At 44.8% G+C, this 25,000-nt stretch overlaps 1 protein-coding gene across 1 annotated transcript in view; it reads right to left on the bottom strand.

The window, feature by feature from the left end:
• The window catches only part of LOC139548196 (serine/threonine-protein kinase NLK-like), a 168,632-nt gene that overhangs the window by 67,219 nt on the left and 76,413 nt on the right, over positions 1-25,000 (bottom strand). Inside the window, exons 2-3 of the mRNA XM_071357700.1 lie at positions 22,569-22,698; positions 22,318-22,373 (exon numbers count right to left, since the gene is read on the bottom strand). Coding sequence (XP_071213801.1) covers positions 22,318-22,373; positions 22,569-22,698 — 186 coding nt within the window. The remainder of the gene's footprint in view (positions 1-22,317; positions 22,374-22,568; positions 22,699-25,000) is intronic.

The raw sequence follows: 25,000 nt of genomic DNA on the forward strand, positions 1-25,000 counted from the left end.
ACACCAGTGGAGGAAGGTTGAGGCCACACCACACCAGTGGAGGAAGGTTGAGGCCACACCACACCAGTGAAGGAAGGGTGAGGCCACACCACACCAGTGAAGGAAGGGTGAGGACACACCACACCAGCAGAGTAAGGTTGAGGCCACACCACACCAGTGGAAGAAGGTTGAGGCCACACCACACCAGTGGAGGAAGTTTGAGGCCACACCACACCGAGGCCACGCCACACTAATGGAGGAAGGTTACCGCCACACCACACCAGTGTAGGGAGGTTAAGTCCACACCACACTTTACCAGTGGAGGAAGGTTAAGGCCACACCACACCACACCAGTAATGGAAGGTTAGGGCCACACCACACCACACCAGTAGATGAAGGTTTAGGCCACACCACACCAGTGGAGGAAGGTTTAGGCCACACCACACTGCACCAGTAGAGGAAGGTTGAGGTCACACCACACCAGTAGAGGAAGGTTAGGGCCACACCACACCACACCAGTAGATGAAGGTTTAGGCCACACCACACCAGTGGAGGAAGGTTTAGGCCACACCACACTGCACCAGTAGAGGAAGGTTGAGGTCACACCACACCAGTGGAAGAAGGTTGGGGCCACACCACACCAGCGGAAGAAGGTTGAGGCCACACCACACCAGTGGAAGAAGGTTGAGGTCACACCACACCAGTGGAGGAAGGTTGAGGTAACACCACACCAGTGGAAGAAGGTTGAGGCCACACCACACCAGTGGAAGAAGGTTGAGGCCACACCACACCAGTGGAAGAAGGTTGAGGTCACACCACACCAGTGGAGGAAGGTTGAGGTAACACCACACCAGTGGAAGAAGGTTGAGGCCACACCACACCAGCGGAAGAAGGTTGAGGTCACACCACACCAGTGGAAGAAGGTTGAGGTCACACCACACCAGTGGAAGAAGGTTGAGGTCACACCACACCAGTGGAAGAAGGTTGAGGTCACACCACACCAGTGGAAGAAGGTTGAGGTCACACCACACCAGTGGAGGAAGGTTGAGGTCACACCATACCAGTGGAAGAAGGTTGAGGACACGCCACACCAATGGAGGAAGGTTGAGGCCACACCACACCAGTGGAGGAAGCTTGAGGCCACACCAATGGAGGAAGGTTGAGGACACACCACACCAATGGAGGAAGGTTGAGGCCACACCACACCAGTGGAGGAAGGTTGAGGCCACACCACACCAGTGGAAGAAGATTGAGGCCACACCACACCAGTGGAGGAAGGTTGAGGCCACACCACACCAGTGGAGGAAGGTTGAGGCCACACCACACCAGTGGAGGAAGGTTGAGGCCACACCACACCAGTGGAGGAAGGTTGAGGCCACACCACACCAGTGGAGGAAGGTTGAGGCCACACCACACCAGTGGAGGAAGGTTGAGGCCACACACACACACAAGCCTGAAACACACTCACACACATCCGCAGCCAGCTGGAGGGGGCTGAGGACACTGGGTGCCTTGTGCTCCGTTGGGTCCTTGCCTCCTAACAAATAACCCCTCCCATGTCAGCTGCTCAACAACTCTCCCTCTTTAACAGCCCTTTTTTATTTTTTATTAACCGATGGCAATAGCGACAGCGTGTCTTCCTGGGAACCGACATAATGAACAAGACATTACAGACAAAAATGCTTCTCAATTTACATACATTTAAAAACATTAACATAGACATTACAGATGTACACAGACACATTACTAGATATACAGTTGAAGTCGGAAGTTTACATACACCTTAGCCAAATACATGTAAACTTAGTTTTTCATAATTCCTGACATTTAATCCTAGTAATAATTCCCTGTTTTAGGTCGGTTAGAATCACCACTTTATTTTAAGAATGTGAAATGTCAGAATAATAGTAGAGAGAATGATTTATTTCAGCTTTTATTTATTTCATCACATTCCCAGTGGCTCAGAAGTTTACATACACTCAATTAGTATTTGGTAACATTGCCTTTTAAATTGTTTAACTTGGGTCAAATGTTTCGGGTAGCCTTCCACAAGCTTCCCACAATAAGTTGGGTGAATTTTGGCCCATTCCTCCTGACAGAGCTGGTGTAACTGAGTCAGGTTTGTAGGCCTCCTTGCTCGCACATGCTTTTTCAGATCTGCCCACAGATTTTCTATAGGACTGAGGTCAGGGCTTTGTGATGGCCACTCCAATACCTTGATTTTGTTGTCCTTAAGCCATTTTGCCACAACTTTGGAAGTATGCTTGGGGTCATTGTCCATTTGGAAGACCCATTTGCGACCAAGCTTCAACTTCCTGACTGATGTCTTTAGATGTTGCTTCAATATATCCACATAATTTTACTCCTCGTGATGCAATCTATTTTGTGAAGTGCACCAGTCCCTCCTGCAGCAAAGCACCCCCACAACATGATGCTGCCACCCCCGTGCTTCAAGGTTGAAAAGGTGTTCTTCAGCTTGCAAGCCTCCCCCTTTTTCCTCCAAACATAACGATGGTCATTATGGCCAAACAGTTCTATTTTTGTTTCATCAGACCAGAGAACATTTCTCCAAAAAGTACGAACTTTGTCCCCATGTGCAGTTGCAAACCGTAGTCTTGCTTTTTTTAAGGCGGTTTGGGGCAGTGACTTCTTCCTTGCTGAAAAACCTTTTAGCTTATGTTGATATAGGACTCGTTTTACTGTGGCTATTGATACTTTTGTACCTGTTTCCTCCAGCATCTTCACAAGGTCCTTTGCTGTTGTTCTGGGATTGATTTGCACTTTTCGCACCAAAGTACGTTCATCTCTAGGAGACAGAACACGTCTCCTTCCCGAGTGGTATGATGGCTGCGTGGTCCCATTCTGTTTATACTTGCAAACTATTGTTTGTACAGATGAACGTGGTACCTTTAGGCATTTGGAAATTGCTCCCAAGGATGAACCAGACATATGGAGGTCTACAATTTATTTTCTGAGGTCTTAGATGATTTCTTTTGATTTTCCCATGTTGTCAAGCAAAGAGGCACTGAGTTTGAAGGTAGGCCTTGAAATACATCCACAGGTACACCTCCAATTGAATCAAATGATGTCAATTAGCCTATTAGAAGCTTCTAAAGCCATGACATCATTTTGGGGAATTTTCCAAGATGTTTAAAGGCACAGTCAACTTAGTGTATGTATACTTCTGACCCACTGGAATTGTGAACCAGTGAATTATAAGTGAAATGATCTGTCTGCAAACAATTGTTGGAAAAATGACTTGTGTCATGCACAAAGTAGATGCCCTAACCGACTTGCCAAAACTATAGTTTGTTAACAAGAAATCTGTGGAGTGGTTGAAAAACTAGTTTTAATGACTCCAACCTAAGTGCATGTAAACTTCCGACTTCAACTGTATGTGCCTTTACCCTTCACCCCTCGCTCCCTCTGTATTTTATCACTTGCCTCACACACTCCCTCCCTCTCTCCATCACAAGGCTCTCACTTAAACACTCCTTCCTTTAACAGTAACACCTCTTCCTAACACTCCCTCCCTCTCTCTATCACAAGGCCTCTCCCTTGCCTCACACACTCCCTCTCTATCACAAGGCCTCTCCCTTGCCTCACACACTCCCTCTCTATCACAAGGCTTCTCCCTTGCATACCTCTACCCTATCCCCTCTCTGCTAGCGTCTATGACACATGTAGAAGAGAAGTGCCAACCTGCCACACCACAGTGGAGAACATGAGGCCCAGGGGCCAAGGATCCATCTATCTGGCCTGGGCACAGCTCCAGATCCTTCCTTTCTGCTTGATAAAACTAAATGCTTAATTACCACCCGGCGTCTCACCGACAGTATATACTCTCACTCTCCATTATAAATAGTGTATGGCTTCTTCAGCAACAGACATGCAGGGTATAGCCTTAAACATTTATTAATCATTCATATTTTGTTAAAGTGGTCTAAATTTAGAGCCACGCCATGACACACCACGGGGGAAGGACACCCCATGTGGGAGCAAATTATATTTAGCTATGCATCCATGTCATCTCAAAGTGACAATGACTAATAATGACAACATTTATTTTCAATAATAGTTCTTAAATCCCACGCAACAGGTAAAGTAGTCTGACAATTCATGTTTGAACCAACTCATCATTGCCAATTGGAGTTTGCCAAATTGTCAGGAAACAACCCAACAAAGCACAGATGAACAATTCCCTAAATTGTATCAGTGACAGGGCAGGGAACAGATTACTTTTGTCCTGTCTCTAATACTGTATAATTATCCTCACGCAAATCATCTGCATGCTTGATTGCTCCGCTGAAATGCAAACTACACTCTTTCCTCTGTGGCCCATGTTCGCTCGGTGGTGGTTGACTCTCTCTCTGCTGTGCTGCTGTGGTGACAATAACAAGGCTCTATCTCTTTCCGGGTACAAAGGCATGCCCTGATTGATAGTGAGAGAGAGAGACAGAACACCAGCCACTGGGGCTCTGGACACCTCTAGTCATTCAGAGGAGTGATGGGGATGGAGCAGAGTAACCTACAGTATGAGAAGAGGAATGGGTGGGAAACTGGGGATCAGTTTCTGCTACTCCATTTTACAACAAGCATGGAGTGTCACGCCTGCTCCTGCTCTTCCTCCCCCTGGTGCTCGAGGGCTCCAGGATCCCCAGCATTACGCACTCAAGCCACCATCAGTACACACACCTGCCTTCCCCCGTCACACGTGTCAGCGATCATTGGACTCACGTGGACTCAATTACTTGTGTCATTACTTTCCCTATATCTGTCTGTTCCCAAGCTCTGTTCCCTGCTTCGGGATTGATTGTCATATGTCCGTGTTATCCGTGTTCTGACGCTGTTCCTGTCTTGTTCTATGTCTGTTCCCTATTAAATGTTTGACTCCCCGTACCTGCTTCTCCTCTCCAGCGTCACTCCTTACATGGAGAGGGCAACATACAGTTGAAATCAGATGTTTACATACACCATAGCCAAATACATGTAAACTCAGTTTTTCACAATTCCTGACATTTAATCCTCGTAAAAATGCCGTCTTAGGTCAGTTAGGATCACCACTTTATTTTAAGAATGTGAAATGTCAGAATAATAGTAGAGAGAATGATTTATTTCAGCTTTTATTTCTTTCATCACATTCCCAGTGGATCAGAAGTTTACATACACTCAATTAGTATTTGGTAGCATTGCTTTTAAATTGCTTAACTTGGGTCAAACGTTTTGGGTAGCCTTCCACAAGCTTCCCACAATAAGTTGGGTGAATTTTGGCCCATTCCTCCTGACAGAGCTGGTGTAACTGAGTCAGGTTTTTAGGCCTCCTTGCTCGCACACGTTTTTTCAGTTCTGCCCACAAATTTTCAATAGGATTGATGTCAGGCTTTGTGATGGCCACTCCATTACCTGTTTTACCCGTTTCCTCCAGCATCTTCACAAGGTCCTTTGCTGTTGTTCTGGGATTGATTTACACTTTTCGCACCAAAGTACGTTCATCTCTAGGAGACAGAATGCGTCTCCTTCCTGAGCAGTATGACGGCTGCGTGGTCCCATGGTGTTTATACTTGCGTACTATTGTTTGTACAGATGAACGTGGTACCTTCAGGTGTTTGGAAATTGCTCTCAAGGATGAACCAGACTTGTGGAGGTCTACAATTTATTTTCTGAGGTCTTGGCTGATTTCTTTTGATTTTCCCATGATGTCAAGCAAAGAGGCACAGAGTTTGAAGGTAGGCCTTGAAATACATCCACAGGTACACCTCCAATTGACTCAAATTATGTCAATTAGCCTATCAGAAGCTTCTAAAGCAATGACATCATTTTCTGGAATTTTCCAAGCTGTTAAAAGGGACAGTCAACTTAGTGTTTGTAAACTTCTGACCCACTAGAATTGTGTACCAGTGAATTATAAGCGAAATATTCTCTCTGTAAACAATTTTTGGAAAAATGACTTGTGTCATGCACACAGTAGATGTCCTAAACGACTTACCAAAACTATAGTTTGCTAACAAGAAATTTGTGGAGTGGTTGAAAAACGAGTTTTAATGACTCCAACCTAAGTGTATGTAAACTTCCGACTTCAACTATATATAAAGGGTAGGTGCCTGTGAACTGAGGTAGCTAGTTATATACTTCTACACTGAAGCACCAGTATTATTGTGTGTATAGACTAGTTGGGTTAGTCTGTGTAGGCTATGGCATCCCTGGCCTGGCCACCTGTGAGCAATCCTTCCCCTTTTAACCATGTGACCTGGCGCAGAACACACTCCCAGAGGGCTCTGGTTACCTGTTACTATGCCAACCAACGCATTCGAGAAGTGGGAAGTGGCAGAGAGGCACCTGGGGTCTGCTGTATGTCAGGGTGTCACCCCTCCCCCTCCCTGTATGACTAACCCACAGAAGAGAGGCGAGGGAGGGAAGAGGCAAAGTACTAATGTAAACACATGTTGGCAAGGCGAGGTAAGGGGAAACCTAAGAGACATTTTCAGACCTCTTCGGGTTTCCCCTGTTTAAATGACAGAGGAAGATGAGAACCCCCCTCCATTAAAGGTCATATTGTAGCAGAACACGACACATCCTCCTACTGTATGGCGCTGTGCATTGGGATGAGTCATTTTGTTTCGTGATGAAAATCCAAGCACGTCCATCCATTTCATAATATCGACCATGAGCAATAGAAGTAATGTAATGAAGCACCTGAAACGTCTTCCTAAATCCATATTTACATTTAATCTAATTGCCTGTGAGTGTCCCTCCCTCCCTCCCTTCTTCCTTGGTGTAGTGCATTAGGCTGTAATCATGTCTTCCTGTGTCAGGAGCAGTTTAATTATTACCAGGCTACGCAGGTCTAACTGTGTGTTTGGATAGAAGAGTGTATTCACTCTAATATGCTACCTGATTAAAAACACCCTTCTACATAATAACCAGCGTGTAGATCTGTGGAGATCACATTCATATTCCTGTTCTGACAGAGCAGACCAAGACGGAGCCTACACCAGCCTACAGTACTCTGCCGTGGGTGCTTAATAAACACACGCGCGCACACAAAGGACAGAAGGGGTGTGTCAGACCTCTCGCTCTCTCTCATTCATAGATGCACGCAAGCAACTTCAGCAGAGACCTTTATACGAAAATAGGTACAGTCACTTCCGGAACAGCAAATGACTCACTATATATCTGACACATAGATGCAGTCAGACCTCAGTCTAACACACCACACTACTCTGAGCTACAGAGCCTATTCAGATTAGCCACCCATTTCCAGACTACGTATTTCCGTAAGACATACGTAGACAGGATAATATACATTTTCAGAGGGGTATTTCGAGGAATTCTAGAAAATAGAAACAGCAGTGGTCAACCAAACATAAGTCTGGGGATTAGATTCAATAGCCAAGTCCAAGTTTCCTGACAATGTGAAACTCTCCATAACAGACTCCTGTAAAGCAGGCAGGCATGTGGTTGCCCTGAACGTGCTCTCTCACTCTCTCGTTTTCTTGGCAGGTTGTGATAGCCCCATGCCATGTCACGTTGAAGTCTATAAATAGCCTGTTGCTGTGTCAGTAATTCACTAGCCTTCCATGATGTATGTATGTATGTGTGTATGTGTGTGTGTGTGTGTGTGTGTGTGTGTGTGTGTGTGTGTGTGTGTGTGTGTGTGTGTGTGTGTGTGTGTGTGTGTGTGTGTGTGTGTGAGGTAATGAACATAGTCAAGGACTGCCATGGTAAAGATAAAGACTGGGGTCAAGTGGAGACACGTTGGCTCAGATAACTCTGGAGATAACCCTTAGTGGAAGACCGTAAAGTTGACCTCTGAACAAAGATGGTGAGATGAGAGCGTGAAGTAGTTTTTAGCCGGGACAAGTAAGGGTGTTGGTAGGTGGTAAAATACATTCTGGACGCATGTTAACCTTGTTAACCAGGCTGGAGAATGAGATGAGGGGGTGTACCTACAAAAGTACAGAGAAAAAAAGCATGCACACCAAACCCCACAGAGGAAATGATCACAAGTTAGCAGAGCTACAGGCCTCAACCCCTACCAGGGCTCTAAACTACAAACCAATTTGGTTGCATATGCAACTAAATATTTTGCTATTTGCTGACAAGACGATGGTGGTAGGCCTGATCACCAATGACGATGAGACAGCCTTTAGGGAAGAGGTCAGTGACCTGGCAGTGTGGGGCCAGGACATGAACCTTTCCCACAACGTCAGCAAGACAAAGGAGCTGATCGTGGACTACAGGAAACGGAGGGCCGAGCACGCCCCCATCGACAGGGCTGTAGTGGAGCGGGTCGAGAGCTTCAAGTTCCTCGTGTCCACATCACTAAGCATATGTACAACGTCATCAGAGCGCGCTGCATGCTGAACGTGAAACTAGAGAGCTTGGTTTGTTTTTGAAAGTTTCTGAAAAAGTGTTTTCTTGGAAGAAAAAAAACATTTACTAACCTACCTGTTTAATTTAAATCTTGTGATGTGGTTATGCTCAGTTGCTGGGACCACTACAATCTGTCCTAGGATACTGCCAACACCTAAAGTCTGAAGAGCTGCTGCTTGGCGAAGCAGTTAGCCTAGCTGCTAGCTATAAAGCTAGCCAGGTTTCCATGACAGTCTGCGAGCTGTGCTGGCTGGAACTGCGTTGAGTACCAGCTTTAGCATACGTTGCTATCATAACAAATACCAAAGTATAAAATCTTTGAAATTGTTGCATGTTGTGTTTATATTTTTGTTCAGTGTAGAATGACTATGTATGCGGATCATTCCACACTCTACATGTCAGCACCCAAAGCCAGTGAGCTCTGAAATTCTAAATAAGGAGTTACAGTCAGTTTCAGAACTGCTCTTAAATATAACTAAATCTAAAAGCAATGTATTTGGTTCAAAACATTCTCTAACACCTAAACCTCAACTGGAGATGTGTAGAAATGGTGTGACCATTGAGTAAGTTGAGGAAGCTAAAATCCTAGGTATAACATTGGATGGTCAATTATCATGGTCAAGTAATATTGACAAAGTTGTTGTGAAGATGGGGAGGGTATGTCTGTTATAAAAGAAATATGTTCTGCGTTTTTGTTTTTTTAAGCTGCAGCTGGCTCAAAACAGAGCTGCACATACAGAACTAATCAATTCTTGTTTTTGTGAGAAATATTATTGTACTGACATGTCCAAATTGTTTGAATAATCAACTTACATATAGCTCTAAAATACATACTTACCCCACCAGGAGTCTCTTCACAGTCCCCAAATTCAAGGCAACGCACAGTATTATACAGAGCCATGATCACATTAAACTTGATTCCATCTGAAATTACTCTGGCAAACAGCAAAATAAGCTTTAAAACACTAATAAAACAGCACCTCACAATACAATGCCTCTCCCCTATCTGACCTTCAAAAGATGGTGCTGACAGAGATGGTCGCCTTGCTTCGAGTCCTTAGGAAACTTGCAGTATTTTATTTTTTTCTGTATTATTTCTTACATTGTTACCCCAGGAGCTATTAAGTCTAATTACATACAGCCGGGAAGAACTATTGGATATAAAAGCGACGTCAACTTACCAACATTACGACCAGGAATACGACTTTCCCGAAGCGGATCATCTGTTTGAACCACCACCCAGGACAATGGATCTAAGGGGCAGATGGAGCGGCCTCCTGGTCAGGCTCCGTAGACGTGCACATTGCCCACCGCTCCCGAGTATACTACTCACCAATGTCCAGTCTCTTGACAACAAGGTAGACGAAATTCGAGCAAGGGTTGCCTTCCAGAGAGACATCAGAGATTGTAACATTCTCTGTTTTACGGAAACATGGCTCTCTCTGGATATGTTGTCAGGATCGGTTCAGCCACTGGGCTTCTCAATGCATCGCGCCGTCAGAGATAAACACCTCTCTGGGAAGAGGAAGGGCGGGGGTGTATGCTTCATGAATAACGACTCATGGTGTAATCATAACAACATACAGGAACTCAAGTCCTTCTGCTCACCCGACCTAGAATTCCTTACAATCAAATGCCGGCCATATTACCTTCCAAGAGAATTCTCGTCAGTTATCGTCACAGCGGTGTACATTCCCCCTCAAGCAGACACCAAGCTGGCACACAAGGAACTTAACTGAACTCTATGTAAACTGGAAACCATATATCCTGAGGCTGCATTTATTGTAGCTGGGGATTTTAACAAAGCAAATTTGAGAACATGGCTATCTAAATTCTATCAGCATATTGATTACACTACACGCGGGGGTAATACACTCGATCACTGCTACTCTAACTTCCGCGATGCATACAAAGTCCTCCCCCGCCCTCCCTTCGGCAAATCCGACCATGACGCCATCTTGCTCCTACCGTCTAATAGGCAGAAACTCAAACAGGATGTACCAGTGACAAGAACCATTCAACGCTGGCCAATCGGAATCCACACTTCAAGATGGTTTTGATCAAACGGACTGGGATATGTTCCGGTCAGTCTCCGAGAATAACATCGACCTATACGCTGACTCGGTGAGTGAATTTATAAGGAAGTGCATTGGAGATGTTGTACCCACTGTGACTATTAAAACCTACCCTAACCAGAAACCGTGGATGGATGGCGGCATTCGCGCAAAACTGAAAGTGCGAACCACCGCATTTAACCATGGAAAGAGGTCTGGGAATATGGCTGAATCTAAACAGTGTAGTTATTCCCTCCGTAAGGCAAGCAAACAAGCGAAATGCTGGTACAGGGACAAAGTGGAGTCGCAATTCAACGGCTCAGATACGAGACGTACTGTATGTGGCAGGGTCTACAAGAAATCACGGACTACAAAAAGAAAACCAACCACGTCACGGACACCGACGTCATGCTTCCAGACAAACTAAACACCTCCTTTGCCCGATTTGAGGAGAATACAGTGCCACCGTCGCGGCCCACTAACAAGAACTGCACCCCCCCTCTCCTTCTCTGTGGCCGACGTGAGTAAAACATTTAAATGTGTTAACCCTTGCAAGGCTGCTGACCCAGATAGCATCCCTAGCCGCATCCTCAGAACATGCACAGACCAGCTGGCTGGTGTGTTTACAGACATATTCAATTGCTCCTTATCCCAGTCTGCTGTCCCCACATGCTTCAAGATGGCCACCATTGTTCCTGTACCCAAAAGGCAAAGATAACTGAACTAAATGACTACCGCCCCGTAATACTCACTTCTGTCATCATGAAGAGCTTTGAGAGACTAGTCAAGGATCATATCACCTCCACCTTACCGGCCACCCTAGACCCACTTCAGTTTGCATACCGCATACCACAAACGATGTACAAATCGCCATCACACTGCACACTGCCTTATCCCATCTGGACAATCTGGAATACATCTGGAATACATTTACATTACATTTACATTTAAGTCATTTAGCAGACGCTCTTATCCAGAGCGACTTACAAATTGGTGCATTCACCTTATGATATCCAGTGGAACAACCACTTTACAATAGTGCATCTAACTCTTTTAAGGGGGGGGGGGGTTAGAAGGATTACTTTATCCTATCCTAGGTATTCCTTAAAGAGGTGGGGTTTCAGGTGTCTCCGGAAGGTGGTGATTGACTCCGCTGACCTGGCGTCGTGAGGGAGTTTGTTCCACCATTGGGGTGCCAGAGCAGCGAACAGTTTTGACTGGGCTGAGCGGGAACTGTACTTCCTCAGAGGTAGGGAGGCAAGCAGGCCAGAGGTGGATGAACGCAGTGCCCTTGTTTGGGTGTAGGGCCTGATCAGAGCCTGAAGGTACGGAGGTGCCGTTCCCCTCACAGCTCCGTAGGCAAGCACCATGGTCTTGTAGCGGATGCGAGCTTCAACTGGAAGCCAGTGGAGAGAGCGGAGGAGCGGGGTGACGTGAGAGAACTTGGGAAAGTTGAACACCAGACGGGCTGCGGCGTTCTGGATGAGTTGTAGGGGTTTAATGGCACAGGCAGGGAGCCCAGCCAACAGCGAGTTGCAGTAATCCAGACGGGAGATGACAAGTGCCTGGATTAGGACCTGCGCCGCTTCCTGCGTGAGGCAGGGTCGTACTCTGCGAATGTTGTAGAGCATGAACCTACAGGAACGGGTCACCGCCTTGATGTTAGTTGAGAACGACAGGGTGTTGTCCAGGATCACGCCAAGGTTCTTAGCACTCTGGGAGGAGGACACAATGGAGTTGTCAACCGTGATGGCGAGATCATGGAACGGGCAGTCCTTCCCCGGGAGGAAGAGCAGCTCCGTCTTGCCGAGGTTCAGCTTGAGGTGGTGATCCGTCATCCACACTGATATGTCTGCCAGACATGCAGAGATGCGATTCACCACCTGGTTATCAGAGGGGGGAAAGGAGAAGATTAATTGTGTGTCGTCTGCATAGCAATGATAGGAGAGACCATGTGAGGATATGACAGAGCCAAGTGACTTGGTGTATAGCGAGAATAGGAGAGGGCCTAGAACAGAGCCCTGGGGGACACCAGTGGTGAGAGCACGTGGTGCGGAGACAGATTCTCGCCACGCCACCTGGTAGGAGCGACCTGTCAGGTAGGACGCAATCCAAGCGTGGGCCGCGCCGGAGATGCCCAGCTCGGAGAGGGTGGAGAGGAGGATCTGATGGTTCACAGTATCAAAGGCAGCCGATAGGTCTAGAAGGATGAGAGCAGAGGAGAGAGAGTTAGCTTTAGCAGTGCGGAGCGCCTCCGTGACACAGAGAAGAGCAGTCTCAGTTGAATGAGTACCTATGTAAGAATGCTGTTCATTGACTACAGCTCAGCATTCAACACCATAGTACCCTCCAAGCTCATCCTCAAGCTGGAGGCCCTGGGCCTCAACCCCGCCCTGTGCAATTGGGTCCTGGACTTTCTGACAGGCCGCCCCCAGGTGGTGAAGGTAGGAAACAACATCTCCACTTCGCTGACTCTCAACACTGGGTCTCCACAAGGGTGCGTGCTCAGCCCCCTCCTGTAATCCCTGTTCACCCACGACTGCGTGGCCATCCACGCCTCCAACTCATTCATCAAGTTTGCAGACGACACAACAGTAGTGGGCTTGATTACCAACAATGACGAGACAGCCTACAGGGAGGAGGTGTGGGCACTCGAAGTGTGGTGTCAGGAAACAACCTCTCACTCAACATCAACAAAACAAAGGAGATGATCGTGGACTTCAGGAAACAGCAGAGGGAGCACCCCCTATCCACATCAAAGGGACAGCAGTGGAGATAATGGAAAGTTTTAAGTTCCTCGGCGTACACATCAACGGCAAACTGAAATGGTCCACCCACATAGACAGTGTGGTGAAGAAGGCGCAACAGCGCCTCTCAACCTCAGGAGGGTGAAGAAATTCGGCTTGTCACCCAAAATCCTGACTAACTTTTACAGATTCACAATCGAGAGCATCCTGTCGGGCTGTATCAGAGCCTGGTACGGCAACTGCTCCGCCCTCAACCACAAGGCTCTCCAGAGGGTGGTGTGGTCTGCACAACGCATCACCGGGGGCAAACTACCTGCCCAGCATGACACCAAGGACAAAAAATATCATCAAAGACAACAACCACCTGAGCCACTGCCTGTTCACACAGCTACCATCCAGAAGGCGAGGTCAGTACAGGTGCAACAAACCTGGGACCGAGAGACTGAAGAACAGCTTCCATCTCAAGGCCAACAGACTGCTAAACAGCAATTACTAACTCAGAGGCTGCTGCCTACATGGAGACCCAATCACTGGCCACTTTAACAAATGGATCACTAGTCACTTTAAACAATGCCACTTTAAATAATGCCACTTTTAATAATGTTTACATATCTTACATTACTCATCTCATATGTATATACTGTATTTTAAACCATCTATTGCACCTTGCCTATGCCGCTCGGCCATCGCTCATCCATATATTTATATGTACATATTCTCATTCACCCCTTTTAGATGTGTGTGCATTAGGTAGTTGTTGGGGGATTGTTAGATTACTTATTAGATCTTACTGCACTGAACTAGAAGCACAAGCATTTTGCTACAATCGCATTGACATCTGCTAACCATGTGTATGTGACAAATAACATTTGATTTGACCTAGTTGTAATGTCTATGTTAATGTTTTTTCAAATATGTAAATTGTAAAATATTTTTGTTTAATGTTTTTCTTGTTATGTGTTGCACCCCAAGAAGACTAGCTGTCGCCATCGGCTAATGGGGATCCCAATAAACCCCTCCCCCACCTCCCCCCATACACACACCAACACAGTCGTGAAGAAGGCACATCAACTCCTCTTCCCCCTCAAGAGGCTGAAAAGATTTGGCATGGGCCATCATCCCCAAAAGATTTGGCATGGGCCCTCATCCCCAAAAGGTTGCACCATTGAGAGCATCTTGACTGGCTGCATCAGCGCTTGGTATGGCAACCGCTTGGCATCTGACCCCAAGGAACTACAGAGGGTAGTCCGTACAGCCCAGTACATCAATGGGGCTGAGCTCTCTGCCATCCAGGACCTCTATACCAGGCGGTGTCAGAGGAAGGCCCTAAAAATTGTGAAAGACTCCAGCCACCAAAGTCATAGACTGTTGTCTCTGAAACCACACGGCAACCAGTACCGATGCACCAAGTCTGGAACCAACAGGACTGTGAACAGCTTCTAGCCCAACGCCATAAGAATGCTAAATAGTTAACCAAATAGCTACCCGGATTATCTGCATTGATCCCCCTTTGCACTAACTCTTTTGACTCGTCACATATGCTGCTTCTACTGCCTATTATTTATCTTGTTGCATAGTCACTTAACCCCTACCTACAGTGGCAAGAAAAAGTATGTGAACCCTTTGGAATTACCTGGATTTCTGCATAAATTAGTCATACAATTTGATCTGATCTTCATCTAGGTCACAACAATAGACAAAGACAGTCTGCTTAAACTAATAACACACAAACAATTATACGTTTTCATGTCTTTATTGAACACACCATGTAAACATTCACAGTGCAGGGTGGAAAAAGTATGTGAACCCTTGGACTTAACTGGTTGACCCACCTTTGGCAGCAATAACCTCAACCAAATGTTTTCTGTAGCTGTGGACAAGACCTGCACAATGGACTGGAAGAATTTTGGACCATTCCTCTTTACAAAACTGTTTCAGTTCAACAATATTCTTGGAATGTCTGGTGTGAACCTCTCTCTTGAGGTCATCCCACAGCATCTCAATCGGGTTGAGGTCAGGACTCTGACTGGGCCACTCCAGAAGGCATATTTTCTTCTGTTGAAGCCATTCTGTTGATTTACTTCTGTGTTTTGGGTCATTGTCCTGTTGCATCACCGAACTGCTGTTGAGCTTCAATTGGCGGACAGATAGTCTTACATTCTCCTGCAAAATGTCTTGATAAACATGGGAATTCGTTTTTCCGTTGATGATAGCAAGCTGTCCAGGCCCTGAGGCAGCAAAGCATCCCCAAACCATGATGCTCCCTCCACCTTACTTTATAGTTGGGATACGGTTTTGATGTTGGTGTGCTGTGCCTTTTTTTCTCCACACATAGTGTTGTGTGTTCCTTCCAAACAACTCAACTTTAATTTAATCTGTTCACAGAATATTTTGCCAGTAGCGCTGTGGAACATCCAGGTGCTCTTTTGCGAACTTCAAACGTGAAGCAATGTTTTTTTTTTTTGGACAGCAGTGGCTTCTTCCTTCTTCCGTAGTGTTCTCCCATGAACACCATTCTTGTTTATTGTTTTATGTATTTTAGACTCGTCAACAGAGATGTTAGCATGTTCTAGAGATTTCTGTTAGTCTTTAGCTGACACTCCTGGATTCTTCTCAACCTCACTGAGCATTCTGAGCTGTGCTCTTACTGTCATCTTTTCAAGATGGCCACTCCTAGCGAGAGTAGCAACAGTGCTGAACTTTCTCCATTCATAGACAATTTGTCTTACCGTGAACTGACGAACATCAAGGCTTTTAGAGATACTTTTGTAACCATTTCCGGCTTTATGCAAGTCAACAAATCATAATTCTATGTCTTCTGAGATCTCTTTTGTTTGAGGCATGGTTCACATCAGGAAATGCTTCTTGTGAATAGCAAACTCAAATGTTGTGAGTGTTTTGTATAAAGCAGGGCAATTCTAACCAACATCTCTCCAATCTCGTCTGATTGATTAGACTCCAGGTTAGCTGACTCCTGGCTCCAATTAGCTTTTGGAGAAGTCATTAACCTAGGGGTTCACATACATATTCCAACCTACACTGTGAATGTTTAAATGATGTAGTCAATATAGACAAGAACAATACAATAATTGGTGCGTTATTAGTTTAAGCACACTTTGTTTGTCTATTTTTGTGACTTAGATGAAGATCAGATCCAAATTTCAAGACCAATTTATGTAGAAATCCAGGTAATTCCAAAGGGATCACATACTTTTTCTTGCTACTGTATATGTACATACATAAAATTACCAAAAGTATGTGGACATTTGCTCGTCGAACAAATCATTCCAAAATCATGGCCATTAATATGGAGTTGGGCCACCTTTTGCTGCTAAAACAGCCTCCACTCTTCTGGAAAGGCTTTCCACTAGATCTTGGAACATTGCTGTGGGAACTTGCTTCCATTTAGCCACAAGAGCATTAGTGAGGTCGGCAACTGATGTTGGGTGATTAGGCCTGGCTTGCAGTCTGTGTTCCAATTTATCCCAAAGGTGTTCGATGGGGTTGAGGTCAGGACTCTGTGCAGGCCAGTCAAGTTCTTACACACTGATCTCGACAAACCATTTCTCTATGGACACCTGAAGGTACCACGTTCATCTGTACAAACAATAGTACGCAAGTATGAACACCATGGGACCACGCAGCCGTCATACCACTCAGGAAGGAGACGCGTTCTGTCTCCTAGAGATGAACGTACTTTGGTGCAAAAAGTGCAAATCAATCCCAGAAAAACAGCAAAAGACCTTGTGAAGATGCTGGAGGAAACAGATACAAAAGTATCTATATCCACAGTAAAACGAGTCCTACATCGTCATAACCTGGAAGGCCGCTCAACAAGGAAGAAGCCACTGCTCGAAAACCGCCATAAAAAGCCAGACTACGGTTTGCAACTGCACATGGGGACAAAGTTCGTACTTTTTGGAGAAATGTCCTCTGGTCTGATGAAACAAAAATATAACTGTTTGGTCATAATGACTATCGTTATGTTTGGAGGAAAAAAGGGGAGACTTGCAAGCTGAAGAACACCATCCCAACTTTGAAGCACGTGGTGGCAGCATCATGTTGTGGGGTGCTTTGCTGCAGGAGGGACTGGTGCACTTCACAAAATAGATGGCATCATGAGGGAGTAAAATGATGTGGATATCAGTCAGGAAGTTGACGCTTGGTCGCAAATGGGTCTTCCAAATGGACAATGACCCCAAGCATACTTCCAAAGTTTTGGCAAAATGGCTTAAGGACAACAAAGTCAAGGTATTGGATTGGCCATCACAAAGCCCTGACCTCAATCCTATAGAAAATTTGTGGGCAGAACTGAAAAAGTGTGTGCGAGAAAGGAGGCCTACAATCCTGACTCAGTTACACCAGCTCTGTCAGGAGGAATGGGCCAAAATTCACCCAACTTATTGTGGGAAGCTTGTGGAAGGCTACCCGAAACATTTGACCCAAGTTAAACAATTTAAAAGGCAATGTTACCAAATACTAATTGAGTGTATGTAAACTTCTGACCCACTGGGAATGCGATGAAAGAAATAAAAGCTGAAATATATAATTCTCTCTACTATTATTCTGACATTTCACATTCTTAAAATACAGTGGTGATCCTAACTGACCTAAAACAGGGGATTTTTACTCGGATTAAATGTCAGGAATTGTGAAAAACTGAGTTTAAATGTATTTGGCTAAGGTGTATGTAAACTTCCGACTTCAACTGTAGATGTCCTAACTGACTTGCCAAAACTATAGTTTGTTAACAAGAAATTTGTGGAGTGGTTGAAAAACGAGTTTTAATGACTCCAACCTAAGTGTATGTAAACTTCAGACTTCAACTGTATATAGCCAAGTTATCATTACTCATTGATTATTTATTCCTTGTTTTATTATCTTTATATTAAAAATGTTAAAAATTAAAAATGTCTCTGCATTGTTGGGAAGGGCCGTAAATAAGCATTTCCCTGTTCGACTAACCCTGTTGTTTACGAAGCATGTGAAAAATGTACTTTGGGAACACTTGTGCGACGAGGAAAAAATTATAATAATTGTTGTAATGATAAGGCTTCGCTGTACTGTTGTTTCCAAGCGCCCTAGAGAAAATATTAGATAGATGAATTGTAGCACCAGCGAAAATGACTTGCTTCTAGCCCAACCAGGTCAAAAGATCTGACCCATATTACTGGGGTAACATTTCTGTTTTCCTATAGTGGATCGCCAGGACTGCATTTTACATTCATAAACCATGTCGTGGGCCATTCTAAAACTACTTGCGCGTTGTTTACACTTTGTTCAGTGATGATACCTCATTGTCTAGCTAGCAAACAGCTTGGTAACTTGGCAAGCAGGCCAATACAACACTGGTCGCTGGCTAATTGACTCGTCGTGCAGCCCAATCAGTCATGCAAAACGTTTGGGGGCACAGAAAGAAAGAAAAAGGGATTGCTTCTTCAGGAGATCAATGATCATAGAAATGAAAGAATAACATGTCTCTTGCATGTTGTCATCACAAACCCAACGTTTTTAAAGAGTGTACAATTTTCAATGTACACATCTCAACAAGTATGGGTAGTTGCAGCCTAATATGATGACCAGAGTATGGGCAAGTGGGTGTGTCGAAAGGAGTGGGTGTATGGAAAGCGAATAAGCTAATTGGGCAGATTTGGTGTCACTCAAGAACATTTTGTGTGGCTGATTGGGCTCGACGACGAGTCGATAAGCCGGGGACCAGTGCACACTGTCGTGTCGCGGGCTGTAGCTAACGTGGACATTTGTTTCTCTCACACAATTTTATTTAAAGTAGAACAGCAGTCTACACAATAAATAACTAATATTGATAACCATCTAGGTGTCACCTTGATACAGTCTACTACTCAATGGGGAGGGCATGAATCACAACACTGGCACACAGTGGCCTTCGCTCCTGCTTGACAAGCACTACTGTCCAGCAACGGCATTGGAAGTAGATACCTAGTAGCCAATATCAAAGTGACAGTCACTATAAGAACATGTATTCAACACTGGAAGCAACAGTATACCCATCATCAGTACTTTAAATAAAAAATAAACTATCTTCAGTTTTATAACTGAAAATGTACAATTGTTTGTGTAAAACGACTCATCCTCTGGCTTCAAAACAGAAGTCCAAACTCTCGCGGTACAGTAGCTAAATGACCGGTAGTTGCATGGTAAGAAACTGAAAATAATAAACACAGCTCAATCAAAACCGTCTAACCTATAGCATTCAACAACCCACTCCTTTCCCCACGCCCACTACTTTCCTTTGGACACACCCGCTCGACCATATTGGGATGCAGCTACCCCGTCTCCGTCTCCACAGGGAAATTGTGCCTTTACATCATGTTGAAACCTAATATTCCAGAAATGACACAAATTACTTTTAATGACAGATATTTGTATCAATCATTTTGCTTTTCTAATAAATTAATCTCTTTACAGTATTACATATTAGTTTCTAAGGCACAACATGTGCTTCAAAAGTAACTCAAATTCATATAGGCCCAATATAAACTGTATCTAAATCAATGTAAAAAATATATAATAATTGGGCGCTCCTAAATTTCATGTGGTGCACCTAACTTTTTAAAGTTGGGAGCACCAGTGCTACCAATTAAAATGTTTAATTTAGAGCCCTGACCCCTACACACACACCTTTGCAGGACGCAAGCAGCAGCAGACTAGTGTGTGTGTGCCCCCCTGGATATACACAGAACAGGATAGTTACATCACAGAAAGCTGAGTCCTACCTCTCCAAGCTCTAACCAAGGACCCATACTTCCAACAAAGCTCTGTGATTTATTCATAGCTCTAGTGTTACGTTACTAAACAAAAACATTAATGTCGCTTCTCACTAGAATAAAAAAGAAAAATACAGAAATATACAATGTGATTGGATTCATAGCGGTCAAATCTACATCAGCAAAGGGAAAGTGAAGAAAAAGGGACACAGAGAGAGAATGAGAAAGAGAGAGCGAAACAGAGAGCGAGAGAGAGATAGAAAGTGAGAAAGAGAGACACACGCAGAGAGATAGGGAGAAAGAGTAAGAGAGAGTGAGAGAAGGAGAGCGAGAGAGAATGAAAGAGAGACACAGAGAAAATGAGAGACAGGAAGATAAAGAGAGAGTGAGAGATAGAAAGTGAGAAAGAGAGACACACGCAGAGAGATAGGGAGAAAGAGTAAGAGAGAGTGAGAGAAGGAGAGCGAGAGAGAATGAAAGAGAGACACAGAGAAAATGAGAGACAGGAAGATAAAGAGAGAGTGAGAGATAGAAAGTGAGAAAGAGAAACACACACAGAGAGAGAGAGAGAGAGAGAGAAAAAGAGGGAGTGAAAATCCAGATGACATATCTGTTTCCAGAGCCTATTCCTGGTCTACCTTCCGGCTCTCCAGAGCTTTGTCCTGCTGCTCCTGCCAAGGGCCCTGCCTGCCTGCCTCTCTGCCTGCTGTCTGTGGAGATGGGAACGTTTCCAGGGAAGGTGTGTGACAACACTCCCGGTAAAACCTCCTAGCTCCCCAACATCCTCATCTCCCTTGCTTTGCTAAACATGCCATGAGAGAGAGAGAATGAGCGATAGAAAAGGAGAGAGAGAAAGAAAAAGAGAGGAGAGAAAGATAGGGATCCTGCCTGCATTCAAATAAACCGCCTGAGTTCAATATGCCACCACTCCCCCTAACACTCTCAAAGGCAGAAGTTGCACGCGAGAGCACAGCATATATCCCAGTCGTTCTTGTTGTTGTATATTCTAGTATCAAAAAGCACACAGAGAAACGCTGCTATACAGTACACTTATTAGGGGCTTCCATTGTGTGCTTTAAAGTGAGTCCAAAAGCAGCAGAATGTCACACATTTAAGAGCAAAGCAAATAATCACTATGACGAATGAGTAACGTCAAAAAAATACAGAGGTAAATAAATCTCTCAGCTAATAAAGACAAAGTGGGTTTTGTTTCTATTCTTTCTCTCATAATTCACTAGAAAGACTGCCAAGACAGAACCAAAGAAAGCCCACTTGGTTTAGAGAGATCTAAAATAGAAATACAAAAACGTAGTGAAGGGCTTATAAGAGCATATGGAGTGACCGGGAGCCAGTTCAATACGGGGGAGCAGAGTGTAATTTGTATGATTAAATGATATGCTAGATTACCGAGAAAGCTCGGAAAGCCTCAAACCTCATTCCTCCAATTCCAGCCCATCAAGGAAATATTAGAAATACGAAAGGAAACTAAATGGGACGTGTCAACGTTGTCAACGTTTTACACTCCTTCCCTCCATCCCGCCCTCCTCATCCTCCTCCACCCAAAATAAACCATTAGGCAGTTAAGTGCCGAGACGCCAAGGAAAAGATAACTAAAGGTGTCGGTGAGAGGCTTGTGCCTTTCCCTTCACCCTGAACATGCAGAATGGGAGCAGGCTCAACTCGTTTTTCCAAGGCTACCATAGTCAGTTAGTCAGTCAGTCACTAGATTCCAACTGATAGTGCTGTCGACTGATGAGCACCAATATGGGGGATAGCGGTGGGTAAACAAACAGCCAAACTACCACCCCCCAACCACCTATAAGAGTGAAAAGGAGGTAGACGCTACCTGCTAGTAGATCATCCCTATCTCCCACTGAATCAGCAAGCACAGCTCCTTGCCTCCGGTCTCCTCCCACGGCCCAACTGTCACTCCTGGAGGCAAAATAATGTCAATGAGACAGCTCAGTAAAAATCTCACCATTTTAACAACCCCACCAGACATAGACTTCACTGGGAATAGGTGATAGAGAGAGAGAGTTTTAAATCTGATAGGGACCTTCCAGCAGGTAGCATAAGACTGGATCTGAGTCTACAATCTCCAGCAGGTCTCAGACTGGATCTGGACTGACTCCATACGGGCTGAGACAATTTAGCAGCAATGACACAACACAATACATCCCATCTAAACAATGCAACCAGGTCAGATTTAATCTACAGCAGACAAGTCTGTCTGCTTTAATCTGTGGAAGGAACCAGCAGCCTGGGAGACTCACTGATAGCTAACAAAGCTGCTTTAAAAAATTGCATGGAATATGTGCAAGAGGTTGTTTTAAACTCCTACGATTGTGAGACTGGAAGGAAGGGGTTTGATGAATACAGGCCACATAGACTGGCCACAATGTCATCATTTAAGGATACATTTCCTCAAAGTAGTCGATGTGTGGAGGCTGTAGGATGTCGAGAGCCGAGAGCACCTGTGGAGAGGAGAGGAGGTCAGGCACGTCTGTAGGGAGCGGAGGGTGAGAGGGATCAGAGAGAGAGAGAGAATAGGAAAGGACAGAGAGGAAGAAACAAGGTTCGGAGGTGACAGGTGGAAGAGAAGGAAAGAGGGAGGGATCAAAAGAGGGGAGGGAATTGACATTGAGGTGGGAGGCTGTCCACCCACTCACATTATCATGTTTGAAGAAGCACAGCATCTTCAGCTCGCGGAAGACCCTCTTACAGGAGACGAGGTTCTGGAAGACGTTGGGCATCTTTTTGAGGGCGACACGCTTTCCATCCCGGGGGTCCGTCACTGACCTGGAGTGGAGGGAGAGGATCAGAGCATGAGACAAGACCCTCACAGACAGCACACAGCAAGCTCCTGCCATAGTCATGTAGTTGCTGCCCGGCCCCTTATTCAGAGTGAGTGGGAATACAATAAGGGATTAAAAACAATAGCATGAACAAACAAGCATAGTCCCTAAGGAATGATCAATACTAACAGTGCGATGAGAGCAATAAGTGCAGTTCAGGTTAAACTCTGCTCTGGTTACATTACTAAAGGTACTATCATCTTAGCAGGGATGCGATTTGGTTACATTACTAAAGGTACTATCATCTTAGCAGGGGTGTGATTTGGTTACACTACTAGAGGTACTATCATCTTAGCAGGGATGCGATTTGGTTACACTACTAAAGGTAATATCATCTTAGCAGGGATGCGATTTGGTTACACTACTAGAGGTACTATCATCTTAGCAGGGGTGCGATTTGGTTACACTACTAGAGGTACTATCATCTTAGCAGGGGTGCGATTTGGTTACACTACTAAAGATACTATCATCTTAGCAGGGATGCGATTTGGTTACACTAGTAAAGGTAATATCATCTTAGCAGGGGTGCGATTTGGTTACACTACTAGAGGTACTATCATCTTAGCAGGGGTGCGATTTGGTTACGCTACTAGAGGTACTATCATCTTAGCAGGGGTGTGATTTGGTTACGCTACTAGAGGTACTATCATCTTAGCAGGGGTGCGATTTGGTTACGCTACTAGAGGTACTATCATCTTAGCAGGGGTGCGATTTGGTTACACTACTAAAGGTACTATCATCTTAGCAGGGATGCGATTCGGTTACACTACTAGAGGTACTATCATCTTAGCAGGGATGCGATTTGGTTACACTACTAAAGATACTATCATCTTAGCAGGGATGCGATTCGGTTACACTACTAAAGATACTATCATCTTAGCAGGGATGCGATTTGGTTACACTAGTAAAGGTAATATCATCTTAGCAGGGGTGCGATTTGGTTACACTACTAGAGGTACTATCATCTTAGCAGGGGTGCGATTTGGTTACGCTACTAGAGGTACTATCATCTTAGCAGGGGTGTGATTTGGTTACGCTACTAGAGGTACTATCATCTTAGCAGGGGTGCGATTTGGTTACGCTACTAGAGGTACTATCATCTTAGCAGGGGTGTGATTTGGTTACACTACTAGAGGTACTCTCATCTTAGCAGGGATGAGATTTGGTTACACTACTAAAGGTACTATCATCTTAGCAGGGATGCGATTTGGTTACACTACTAAAGGTACTATCATCTTAGCAGGGATGCGATTTGGTTACACTACTAGAGGTACTATCATCTTAGCAGGGGTCTGATTTGGTTACATTACTAAAGGTACTATCATCTTAGCAGGGGTGTGATTTGGTTACACTACTAGAGGTACTATCATCTTAGCAGGGGTGTGATTTGGTTACACTACTAGAGGTACTCTCATCTTAGCAGGGATGCGATTTGGTTACACTACTAAAGGTACTATCATCTTAGCAGGGATGCGATTTGGTTACACTACTAGAGGTACTATCATCTTAGCAGGGATGCGATTTGGTTACACTACTAGAGGTACTCTCATCTTAGCAGGGATGCGATTTGGTTACACTACTAGAGGTACTATCATCTTAGCAGGGGTGTGATTTGGTTACACTACTAGAGGTACTATCATCTTAGCAGGGATGCGATTTGGTTACACTACTAAAGGTACTCTGATCTTAGCAGGGATGCAATTTGGTTACACTACTAGAGGTACTATCATCTTAGCAGGGGTGTGATTTGGTTACACTACTAGAGGTACTCTCATCTTAGCAGGGATGCGATTTGGTTACACTACTAGAGGTACTATCATCTTAGCAGGGGTGTGATTTGGTTACACTACTAAAGGTACTATCATCTTAGCAGGGATGAGATTTGGTTACACTACTAAAGGTACTATCATCTTAGCAGGGATGCGATTTGGTTACACTACTAAAGGTACTATCATCTTAGCAGGGATGCGATTCGGTTACGCTACTAGAGGTACTATCATCTTAGCAGAGGTGCTGCTTTGGTTAAGCTACTCGAGGTACTATCATCTTAGCAGGGAGGCGATTTGGTTACACTACTAAAGGTACTATCATCTTAGCAGGGGTGTGATTTGGTTACACTACTAGAGGTACTATCATCTTAGCAGGGGTGTGATTTGGTTACACTACTAGAGGTACTATCATCTTAGCAGGGGTGTGATTTGGTTACACTACTAAAGGTACTATCATCTTAGCAGGGATGCGATTTG

This window comes from Salvelinus alpinus, chromosome 21 (assembly GCF_045679555.1).
Source record: "Salvelinus alpinus chromosome 21, SLU_Salpinus.1, whole genome shotgun sequence".
Taxonomy (NCBI): Eukaryota; Metazoa; Chordata; class Actinopteri; order Salmoniformes; family Salmonidae; genus Salvelinus; species Salvelinus alpinus.